Genomic DNA, 12587 nt, shown 5'->3' with positions numbered 1-12587 from the left:
TGAAATTCTGATGATGTTTTGTGATATGAGTGGACGCTCTGAGAGGTTTATCATCCACCTCCGCTCTCTAGTCAATCAAATACTGAAGCGCAGTTTAATGCTACTTGTTCTTTTTCTGCAACGTTTTCCTTCTACTTCACACATCTCAGAGGGAAATATGCTACTTTTTACTCAACTGCATTCATTTATTTGCGTGTATAACTTTAGTTATTTTGCAGATTCAAATCAGTAATACAGAACTAATCTATTGATTAATATAATCAGCTTTCACTGTATATCCTGATGTATTATTATGGATACAAAATGCAACTTTATTGACGCCTTTGTGACATCCGATGAACACATCAATACATCACTAATTAGATTCCAGTGATATAATATGCATATTATTCTGAAAATGGCCACTCTGCGTAATGAGCACTTTTACTTTTGGTATTTGACGTAAATTTTAAGTGTAATCATATTCTATATTAAGTATATTTTGATGCATTTTTGTACTGAAAGCAACATTTTGAATGCAGGACAGAATATTTCTACGCTGTGGTATTTCTACTTTCACTTTTCAAGTGTTTTTTTTTTACTATCTCGAAGCAATTTAAACCATTGTGTTGGATGATTTATCTGATTATTGATGTTGTGTCATTTTGTCCTCAGTGTGGTCATCTTAAATCCACCCTTGACATTTGAAGGACAGCATACACAAAGGTAAAGTGTACGGGTGGAGAGACTGAACCCAGAAGAGAGGAGGCTGTTAAAGCAGCACATTAACGAACAAGGCAACTATCAGACGTAATAATAATAACCTTTATTTCTATAGCACCTTTCATACAGGAATTGCAGCTCAAAGTGCTTTAAATTAAAGAAATCACGTGCAGCAAGTGAGCGTTTCACATAGAAAAGACTTAATATGTAATCATATAGATAAATAACAGGTGAGGAGAGGACGTGGATGCTGAGAACAACAAACACAGCTTTAGTTTAGAGGACTAATGTGTTTTTGGTCCTTTTGGAGAAATATATTATGGCAACATAAATAATGATGAAAAGAGTCTTATTCCTGGTCATTCAGTGAGTCTCAAACTGTGGAGACATCCAGCCTGAACACGAGGACAGCAGTCTGTGTCCATTCAGGGCGAGCACAGCCACCACTGAGAAGACTTCAAGAGTTTCACCGCTGAGCCGTGAAATGAAAAGTAGCAGCTGATGTAGCAGCAGACCTGGCCGGGGTGGGGGAGGGTTTCAGCGGCCAGGCGGGCGGAGGGAGGCGGGGAGGGACTACTTTCTGTCAGCGCTGCAAGCTGACTACAAACTACAACTTTACTGTACGGTTTCATGGAGATTAAGGCCTGTTTTATGGATGCAGGCTTGGGGAATTTCTCCTCGGGTTGAAGTGTTGTATTATTAACCACAGTGGAGTGTGGGCGGGCGGCTCGATGCTGGAAGAACCACCGACATGAACAAATGGCTCCACCAGCGTCGAAACAACTGTGATGTCCGTGTGTGAATCCCTCGAGCTGCTGCCTCTGTCCATGGTGCTACTCTCTGTTCTACCCGTCTACAAGCCGCCTGCCCCCCGCACTGACACATTCAAAAACACCCGCTACACCAGTGTTTACGTTCATTTTTACATCATTTATGGTGAAACCCGTGGTGCAGTCATTCGCTGCCGAGTTAACAATAAAGTCAAGCAGTAACTGCCATCTCTGCTCTTCATCAACTCTCCGATCACATACTCTCGCGTGCACACCCGCCCCACCTCCTGCTAATTGGCTGCATGTCCTGTCCCTCCGTGCTCGCAACTCCTGATTGGCTCGCCCTCCCAGCCCCCTCCAGTCCCTCGCGCGCTGAACGAGCAGCTTGGACCAATGGCGGCCCGGCTTGTGCCCAAAGGGCGGGAGGAGGAGGAGGAGGAGGAGGAGGAGGAGAAGGAGGGGGTGGCGGGGGTCAGTCCGACAGAAATGGGGGAAAAGAGGCTGGATTTCTGAGAACAAACTGCCACATTTGGCCTCTTTGTGTTTGAAGAGGCAAAAACTGCAACTGGGCAGATTTGGTTGGAGGGTTTGTGTGTATCGACATATTTTACTCTCTCTAATCTCCCACATTCTCCCTGTCTGTCTCACTTAGTTGTGATGGTAGCTGTGGATGCTGCTGCTGCCATTTTTTCTCTTCTTCTTAATGCTGGAGTCCAGAAGAGATGAATAATGTTAGATGTGTAACTGCAGCCTTTGTAGGTTATTTAGAACTAAATTACTTAGTTCCTACTTAAATTATTACTTCAGTACGTCAAGAAGAATCTGAAGTTGGATTAGAAGTTCTTAACATTAATGCAAATGAACCGGTGGATAAACTACAGGTCATCATCAAAACAATATATCAGACAGAAAGAGCATTTTGCACTATTCTAAAAAAACAAAATGATCCTTTGTTGCAGCAGTGTTTACAATGTTTGTTTGAGATTTAGCTTGATGTTGAAGATGAAAAGCACATGTTAAATTAGGTAAAACAACATTTACATTGGAAAGATATTAATCATATTGATTATCACTATTAAGGTTTGGAAATTTGGCCTCAGTTGAGAGTCTGAGGTTTTGAAATGACGTTCATAATATAATTTCAAAGACTTCATAAAGAGCAACAATGGTCCCTTATAGGGGCTAAACAGCATGACTTGCAGAACTAGGATTTTATTTTGTAAAGTCAAAGATTACTTTGAGAAAAGCACAAGTCCAGATTTCCCCTGAGAACCAAATAAAGTCAGTCTGACAACATGTAATGAATACAGCGTGGCAGAATGAGTTCAGGGTTCGGTGATGGGCAGAGGAATCTGAATATTAGAGTTAAATGAGAAACAGAAGTCATGATGGAAATATCCAAATATGATTTGTACAACATGCAGCCATGAGCTGCTGCTGTGAAGAGATCTGTTGGGGAAATGCAGTTCGACTTAATGAGGCCTATTTTAAAGACTAGAGGCAGATTCTCACCTACACATCAGTCATGTGTGGAAAGCAGAATGGGATTTTGGGATGATGTGTTCAGTGTTGAAAGTGATGCGACCTCAGACGTGTGTGGTGCTGTTTTTAGTTTAATCTGATCCAGGAAAATATACAACATGGAGATTTATAACTTGTTAAAATGTAAGAACAAGCTATTTTAAGCTGTCAGCCTACTGATTTTAAATAAAATTCAGCCATACCGTCGACACATGAGCTGATTCTTTCGCTGTTTTTCGACCTCTGGAGAGCTGCCAGCTGCCAAACATACACCAGGCTGATTTCTTTTATTAATATTTACATTTTTTTGTTTTTGGGCAGAGCGTCCAACTTAAGTTCAGGGGAGGAAAAGTGTGCCAGTTTCCTTTTACATCAGTATGTTGGTTACCTCACTGAGTATTTCTGATAGTCTTTTGTGTTATCATTATGAAAAGCTGCAATATTTAATCAAGAGATGAAATGTACAAAATTATTCATTATCATGAAATAGAAATGCTAACCTCATCAGAACACATTATAGTAATATATGTGTACAAGCACCAGCACCAAGTGGTCATTCATTACAAACTCATGTTTGTGAAACATAATTCAGTCTCTTTTAAATTCTAAATGAGATCCCAGAGTTTCCAGAAATAAAAGATGTGTCAGGCTGAATTCTCTTAAACACAGTCCTTCAATAAAGCATTGTGTTACTTTACAGCATTGCAAAATATTCGGTCTAAAGTCGTGCACGGGTCTGTTTTCAACATGTGTACAATTAACGGGGTTTTGTTTTGTGAAGAAAATGTATTTAATTTCGTTTTGGATGATTCTTATAACTATGACTGCATTATTATTATATCAGTTATAACTGTGGATGGTATTCTTTTTGGCTCCTTCTACTATAAAGACATGGAAAATAACAATAAGCATATTTTTGATGGATGCTTTCGTGTGTTTTCTAGCTGTATAATTCCACCATCTTCGTGTGGTTTGATTACAGAGTGAAACATGAGTTTTTATCTTGAATACTCTTTACTGTGTTCAAGCAGTTGTGGCTTCACCGGCTCACTGCGCATGTGCGACCTGTGGGGGGGCTCTGCTCTCTCTGCTCCATCCGGGAACTTCAGAATTACCATTGACAGCCGAAGCGCAACTTTTCCCCAGGCAAAGTGAAATCAAGCCGCGGACTCGGACAAAATATAGTCCCCGTTTTTCAACTTAAAATTATCGAAAGAAAAGCCAACCCGCTTCCTTGTTGAACCCCTCGACGTTCGGACGTAATCTGGAGAGGACCCATCCGGGGCCTGAGCTGTTTCTGCCGGGTTTGGAGCACTTTTGAAGACGGGCGGAAAGTGGGTGATGAGTCCTAGCCTGTAAAAGAAGCGAGAACTTGCTTTGCAGCCTGAGTAGTTCTTCTTTCAATTGTTATTGTCGCTTTAAAAAATCTTTAATTCACTTAAACTTCGTCTCGGCCGCGTCGAAAGTGGGAGAAAAGTGCTTTTCTGGTCGGAACATGGAACTACAAGGCCTGCAAGAGGCGTTGAAAGTAGAAATCCAATGTCATCAGGTAAATGAAACATCGTGTTATTCTACCCTTATTGGTGTTATGAGCAAGTGAGAGCAGGAGGGGGAAATGTGAAGGGATGAGAGGTGAACACTCCGAGGGAAGAACTATGCGACATGTCGCTTATAAATGTCTGCCGGCGACACGGCGTCCACTTCCAAGTCTGATTAAGTGCACTTTTCGCAGTACTTTGGCTAATTGTCGTGGGTCTTTTTCTCCGAGCAACAAGAATTTGGAGTGATAATGCGGTGGTGCTGTGTGGCGATCAGGACGCGACCTGAATATTTATGAGGTGCAAGAAACTGAGTCGCTGTGGCTATCAGCACCGCTTTGTTCCTCCCTTACATACTAACTTGAGACACTTTTCTAATTCCCATTTCACTCCTCCATCGTTCACAAACTAGTTGCACAGATGAAGCAGGACCCACAGGTAAACGTTATATTTTCCGGAAGGCTTCTCGGCTATACGATCAGGGCAGGCGTATCGGGGAGTGTGCGAGAAACTTTATCAGCATAAATCTCTTCTTCTTCTCGGTTAACATCACTAGCTAACTAGTTAGCACGCCTGTCTTTTTTTTTACCCTGGCAGCTTTAGCTTCCCTCATCGTGACTTTGCTGTAAAAAAAAAAAAAATCCTAATCATATGTGCTGTGAAGTTTCATTGTTGTGTCAGAAAAAATGCTCATTTCCACTGACAATGTTTTTGTTCGATTGTAGGATGGAGAGCTTAAGAGACAGCTGCACGACAGGCAAACCAGAATAACAGCCCTAAGCGATAAACAAGTAAGCTCCAACACGTTTCGTCTGTCAGGCTTTCAGGATTGTTTTTGCCATTTCTGTGCCCATTGTGGAAGCTTTCCCCCGCTACAACTAGCCCTAACAACACGGCGGACGTGAAAGTGGGCTGTTAAAACCCTTTTCGTTGTGTTCTGGAGGGCAGTGCGGCTAGCCTAACCGCCGGGCTTCGTCCCGGTTCTGGTCTCGGCTCTCAAAGTTGTGTAATGTTGAAAAATTTTAGCGTCCATTTTGAGTAGGTCGACATGTTTCTGTGGAGTAACGGCGGAGGCTAATAAAGGAGCAGCTTAGCTAACTATCCGGCTCAGACTTTTGGGAAACATTATCGTTGAAGTTGTGTCGGTCGAACTAACCGTTAATATCATTCTGCAGTTGCTTTTTAACGTCTTTTACGCCGTTTAACACCCCGGTTTTGTTACTTTATACTTAGTCTGGTGGTATTATTTCTTGTCGGTCACGTGACCACAGCGGTGCATTTGATTCGCTCACGATTACGCTTTCACTTTTCTACTATGTTAATGGCCAGCAAACGGTGTCCTATATTAACTTTGAAGCAGGTGGATGTGAAGCTTCGTGGTTAGCCGGGTAGCAGCGGGTCTGGATGGATGCTAGCGGAGGCAGCGGCGGTGTTCAGCACCGCGGCCAGCTCCTCCGGCTGCTCCGGCTCCTGCTGCACCGCCCCGCCGGTCGGTCCCAGCCCGACAGCAGCGCACACAACTTCCCCACATTAGCAAGAAGAACAATTCAAGGAAAATAGGTCGATTTTTATTTAGCCACTCGTTGTCTTGTGTTTTATTTTAACTGTTAGGGGCCTGTTTTCCCTCTGCCGGACTTTAATCGATCCCACTTCCTGTGGAATGCAGTTTCTAAGCACTTGGAGCAGCGCCTTGATTTGTTGCAGTTACAGTTAAACCCATTAAACTTGCTGCATGTAAAAAGCCACATAGCAACACAACAGCACCACACGGCAGCCCCCCCAGCCGCTGATCCGGCCTTTGGGCACGGTGCCGGCCCCATCCTGAATCCAAGTCCTGGTTGTTTGTGTTGGGCTGTGTGTGTTTTCTTTCCCCTTCTTCTGTCAGTTTGATAGTGGAAGCTTCCATTTTGAGAGAGGAAGGGGGTGGCTGCCTCCCCCCTCTAACATGGAGAGGAAAAAAAGTCTGCAGAGTTTCGAGGAGGAGGAGGTGGAGGAGGAGGAGGAGGAGGAGGAGGGGGGATGGGCCCCATTCATGCCTAACATTACCATTTTGATTGCTTTGATGCTGTTTTTGGTTTGGAGGGGGGGAGGGGTGGCAGGAAAAAGAGAGACAGAAAGCCCAGTCAGCACTGCACGGCGATGTTTTTAATCACAACACGCTACACTGTGTTTTTCTTCTCTGTAACAGCAAAATGTGACCTTTACTTTTCCTCTTTCCTCTTTAACCAAACGGGTCTTCAGTGACGCGTCCAGGCAGGACGGTTTAACGATGATCCCGGCTGAAACTGAACCACTCTGAGCCTGTGTCAACATTTGCCATGCCCAGAAATAAACTCGCCTCGAACTTCAAGCTGTCAAGAGAGCAAGTATTTATCAGTTAGAAGCAGAAATGATTAGATAACGGCACGAGTGTTTATTAGCGGGATCGAGGAAACGTCTGCTGGACGGAGCGAAGCCTGGAGGTCGTTTCATGGTCACGGTTTGAGGCCTGTCCATGGAAGTTTTATTTCCTTGAGCAAATGTAAGTCAAAGCTTCCACTGATCGTTTGGAGTTGAATATAGAGCGCAGGCTGTCTCCAGCTTCCATGTTGTGAATAAGAACACGGTTTAATAACACCCTGTTTTGCTCCAGTGTTTATCAGAGGAGGGGGGGACAGGCTGCTCTGTGGAGCTGACGGATGTAAATGCAAACGAGGAATGATTAGAAAATAAAAATAACTGGAGAACTGCAGAATAGATGAGATGCATTCATGAATTTGACTGCAGTTTACTCTCCTCCTCATTTATTCCGCTTCGGCATCAAGGTCTCTCTCCACCATAACGTCTGTATCGACGAGCTTTATCCTTGATAGCCGTGTTTTTGGCCCTTGAAGAAGAATGGATTCATTGATTCCTCTTCACTCGGCTCCACTTGCTCTCTGTTGCATCATGGCATCAGTTTTTACTGACTTGTCAGGTAGAGAGAAGTTGTTTTTCTTCCTTTTAGACACTTCTGCTCCAGTTATTGTTTCACAGCAGTCGTCATTTATTTCTCAAAGCGGACCGTCATTGATCAGGGTGTTTGCAGCTTCTGGAGAAAAACCTTCTGTGGATTTATCTCTGAATGCGATCCAGCTGAGCGTTTAGGTCTTCTATTTATTCCAGTTGCATTTGTGCACTTGAGAAGTCTTGAATTTAACTCGAAACAAAGGCCACAGTTACTTCACTTGAAAGATTTCCAATGACAGGAGTAAAGTCATTTCAATTACGGCATCTGTAACCATGGATACCCCTGCTTCTCACACACTGACTGTGTGCACCTCATTAAGGCCTTTTTAAAGTTTCACACAGAGATATCTGCACAGGGAGAGTGTTTAAGGTGGAATCTGAACATATATATATACACGTGTGTGCGTGTCTGTACATGTGAACAGCAAAGAGAAAGTAGTGCCGTCTGAGATGGGATCCACCGGAGAGGAGTGTGACTGCAGAGGGAGTGAAAGGAGGAGTAGTGAAGAAGAGGAGGGAAGGACACAGCTGTAGTAAAGCAGATGAAGGCTGGTGTTCACACGGAGCTGCTTTTATTTGATCTGTAAAGAGAAGCCTGGCCTGAGGAATGCAGGCGTCTGATTGGTGCAGATCACCTGTGACAGCTCCTGCTATTGGTTGACGTGGAGCAGAAGGCGGGCGAAGAGTCTACTCACTGTTTAAAGAAAATGGTTTTAATCAGCTCGGTTTTGATGAGAGATGGTGTGTTTCTGGATGGTTGGATATCCAGGACTCTGCTGTGTGTAAAGGTCATGACTAACACTGTGTGTCCCAGTTCCATACTGTTTACTGAGGCTGTGAAGTACACACCATGTACTAATACTACTACTGTTAGGATGCAAGACATGAATGATGAAAAAGACCTTTGTTTGATAAAATATGGAGTTAATGAACAACATTTCAAGCGTTGTTTGGAAGCGATGCAGCCGTCTGCTCATGTGTACAAACCAGTGTGACGGAGAATGTAGACTGGTGCGTTTCCAGTGTTTTTACTGGTACATGGTGGGAAGTTCTGGTCAAAAACTGAGGGGGGGTCAGTGACAAACAGAGCGATTATTTGCAGGATGGAAATGTGATGATGTGACGGCGGCTTATCAGAAAATAACAACACGTTTGTGCTTCATTTCTTACTTCTGCATCCTCGTCTCCTCTCTCAGTACACCTCTGATGATTGTTTCTATGCTTCGTTTGTATAGTAGGTGTTCATTATGTAAAGTCTCACCTGTACACCTGTTCCTCTGCTGCTGTGACACTTGAGTCCCTGCGTGGGGTCCATTCAGTTCAGTTCAACACAAACGGCACCAAATGTGACTTTGGGATACAACGAACAGTTTGACAGTTAAAACGGAGCGAATGTTTGTTTTCTGAGCTGCTGCTGCTGCACCAGTATTATTCCACCTTTTTCCAGCTGTGAGCAGCTGCTCGGTTTCTTTTCGTGCTGCATTGTGGAACAAAAGTCAGTACATTAAAATGCACTCAAGAAACCAGGTTACTGTGAGGCGTCAGGCACTGCGCCGTGGTTACCTGGTGAAGGTAACATCTGTGTGTACGTGCAGTAGTTCAGTCATCACATTGTCCAGTGTTTGGTGATGCGAGAAGCTGCTTCCTGGTTTGTTTCTTGTGTGTTTGGATCTTACAAAGAGTCAAATATTAAGTGGTGGAAACAGATGATTTACAATCCTGGTTAATCGAATCCAGCCCCCACTGCAGAGACCTGCTTCTTCACATTAACCGGGTCATTAAAAAACACCACAATAACACTCTTGTATCCACCCTGGTGTGTGGTGTTGAACATATACACTCAGTCAGTCTCATGGAGGAGAGAAACAGCCACGCTGAGTCCACGTGAGCGTCGCTGTTACTGGATACCTGCAAGTGAATGTGAGGGGGGGTGAACTGCTGACCTGTGAGCTTGTTAAAGGGTCCAGACAAAGTCCTCAACGTTTGGAAAATGCTTCATTTTAGTTTACATTTTAAAGGTTAAAACATGCTCGAACTCAAATATTCTCCTGGAAAAATGCTCGATTGTCAACATAATGACGCGTTTCACCGACATGAAAACCTGAAACGTTTGAAATGAAACAGTCCCGCCGTCAGATTTATTTATTCCTCTGACTCCTGGTGTGGAAGTTAGCGCACGTTAAATAATCATGATCAAAACATACAGTCAGAGTTAATCTGAGCAGCTGCACAAATGGACAAAGTGATCATGAACTGCTGATGTGAAGGAAATCTGGAAACTTTGTTTTTTTTGTTGTGTTTATACCAAAAATTTAGACGTGATGTTTTAGCTGCATTGAAAGTGCTTGACTTTCACTCTTAAAGCTGTATGAACTCTGGTGTTAGATGATATCAAACACACATCTTCATACCGTGTCAGTTAAAACAGCTCACAGCTCTACATAATGTATGAGTGAGAACGGTGGAGGAAGAAGAGCTTTTAGTCTGGGAGCTCCTCACCGCGTCCCCGAGTCATTTCATAATCTGGATTGTTCTCTCTCCTGAGCTCCTCGATAGTAAGTTGTATAATGAGAGATCGCCGCTCTGAATTCATTGAGCTGCTTACGGAGGAGCGGTGTGTCGTAGAACCGGAGCTTTGTGACGGCGAGCCAGTAGAGGCTCGAACACGGCCGACGAAGATGAGTTTGGCCTCTGCTCCGTCTCTTTACAGGTGGACTTCTGGAGTAATCTGTCATGTCTCAGACAGCCTTGTGGACGTTTCACACATTATTTGTAAAAACACAGGACACACTTCAACTGCTGCACACCCCCCAACACAATGAAACCGGCACAAACCAGGTGACACGTCGTAAACCTGCAGCTCTCAGGGCCGCTGCAGCCAGTCGTGCACTTTGCTTGGTTAGTGTTTATTCTGTAGCGAGTAGCAGTGGTGGTCCAGGAAACCGTCATGGTGTAAAAGTACGTGTTTTATTCTGAAAAAGTCGTCAAGTAAAAGCGAAGGAAAGCGGAGGTCGATGCTTCAGTTCAGTTTCAGGGCTTCTGCAGGTCTGAAAAGTCTTGAAAAGCATTGAAATCAGTTTCTGAGAGAAGCCTTAGAAGGTATTAAAAGGTGTTAAATCTCATTTCCGAACGTGTTAAATCTCCTGCACGCCGCCGTGTTGGTTATCAAATGTTTGTGTGTGTGAGCGCAGGCTGTCGGGAGACGCTCTCCACCTCGGCGCTAACGGGAGGGTTGTTGTGCTGCAGGAGGCTGTTTTTAATCCTTTCTGAGGAGTTTCAGTCAGAAGCATCAGACCTGCAGCTCCAGCAGCAGAGAGCTCAGCAGCTCATGATGGACGAGTGCTGAATCCACCTTAAATCCACTGTGTGCTGCTCACCACGCAGGTGACAGTCATAGTATTATTATATCATCACATGCTGGGAAGTACTGTGACATCATCAACGTCCGTCTGCTAGTATGACTTTTTAAAAAGGCCTTATGTTGTGGACTGCAGCTTTGTGACCCCTGCAGAAATCCTGTTTGTTCTCCTTCAGCTCTGCAGGTGACAGAAAGCTGCTGCAGCTCGTACAGAAACTGATTCCAGTCCAGCTGAAAGCCATTTAAAGACAACGCCGTCTCTTCTTCTGCACTAATTTCCTCTTTGCACACACATTAGTCAGCGAGGGTCAGCGGCCGGCCCGCGCTGCTGAAGCCGTACGGTGTCGTACATCAGCTCTGCTCAGTAATTGGACATCTGAGAGGCTGGAGAAGCTGTCGGTCGTCTCTGGTGGGAGGCGGCGAGGCTGGCCGCTCCCTCCCCCCATCCACGCGTCCCTCCGGCCCCGGCCTCCTCCCGCTGGGCCGAGTGGCAGTCACTTTTGGCCACGTACAGACGGAGGACGGCCTTTTTTGTCTCGGCTCGTCGTACGGAGGCGGACGAGCGGGCGGACTTTCCCAGCAGCGCAGACCGAACTCGGGCTAATCCCACGGCGGCTCATTACAGCCTCCTGCAGCGCTGATTAAACCAGGGGAAGGTTTAGGGATTTCTGCTGGACTAACTCGAGGTTTTACAGAGCAGATTGGTGTAAAGGAGCAGGCTTCCCTCCAGGCTCACACACAGCTTGTCTTTTGGAGGCCGATCTATACCTTTAAACAACTTTCTCTGAAACTGGAGGAAGCTCTGCCTGGATAATCTCTGTTCCTGCACGGCCTCGCTGTTCTCTGGTCTGATGGCACGCTTCCTCTGACAGCGTTAGTCAGTATGCAGGATGCTCACAGAGGAAAAGGACAAAATTAAAAGTGTCTCCCTCAGTGGTTCAGACGAAGCGGTCAGACGACATGTCTGCTGCCTCCTGTCCCGCCTCCACACACCTCTCCGTCCTGTTGGTCTGAGTCGCGGTGCGTCGATCCGAGCGGCGCTTTGCTTGAAGCTCGCCGACGCCTTTTGTTGCGACTTTATTTTTATCGATGTTACGATGCAGAATTAGAGGATTTCGTCTGCGGCTGCTTCTGTGTGATGGATCTGTTGCTCGCAGCCAAAAGTATTTTAAAGATATTCACGCTTTAGCTTGTCTGTTAGTTTACCCACATACACTGAGACTAAAGAGAAACCAGCTTCTGTTCCAGCTGGTTTCATTTTCTCTTTATCAAACTCACAGAAAACATGAAAGAATCTCTCTCATTTCTGTTTGATCTGGACTGTCAGGTGGTTTTGAGGAGGGGGTTTCAGAGGCATGACGTCCACACCAGCGTCACATACTGTCATTTGTTATTTTAAGGAATTTGTCTCATAAATAATTGACAGTGCTCTCCTTCGTCAAGACGCCAACACCAACCCTTTCTGCACCTGGTAGAGTAATTCTAACCAACCATTATTTTCATTATCGGTTCATCTGCAGATACTTGTTTCATCAAGACTCAAAACCTTCTGAATTTACACTCATAGAAGAAGAAAAGAAGCAGAAAACTCTTGTATTTTGCAGTCTTTGCTCAAATAAATGGTCAATAGATGAATAAATCTGATGCATCTGAAGAATTAGGCCTCCATTTAATATGTAACGCCTTATTTTGATGTCAGAAGCAGCTGCC

At 44.6% G+C, this 12587-nt stretch overlaps 1 protein-coding gene across 1 annotated transcript in view; it reads left to right on the top strand.

Annotated features, from left to right (window-relative positions):
- Nucleotides 1–4364: 4364 nt before the first annotated feature.
- The window catches only part of phf21b (PHD finger protein 21B), a 79143-nt gene continuing 70920 nt past the window's right edge, over nt 4365–12587 (top strand). The window contains exons 1-2 of the mRNA XM_041963570.1: nt 4365–4542; nt 5257–5322. Coding sequence (XP_041819504.1) covers nt 4489–4542; nt 5257–5322 — 120 coding nt within the window. The 5' untranslated portion in view covers nt 4365–4488. The remainder of the gene's footprint in view (nt 4543–5256; nt 5323–12587) is intronic.

Source organism: Chelmon rostratus, chromosome 22 (genome assembly GCF_017976325.1).
Source record: "Chelmon rostratus isolate fCheRos1 chromosome 22, fCheRos1.pri, whole genome shotgun sequence".
NCBI lineage: Eukaryota > Metazoa > Chordata > Actinopteri > Chaetodontiformes > Chaetodontidae > Chelmon > Chelmon rostratus.
This window is presented reverse-complemented; position numbering and strand designations above follow the sequence as displayed.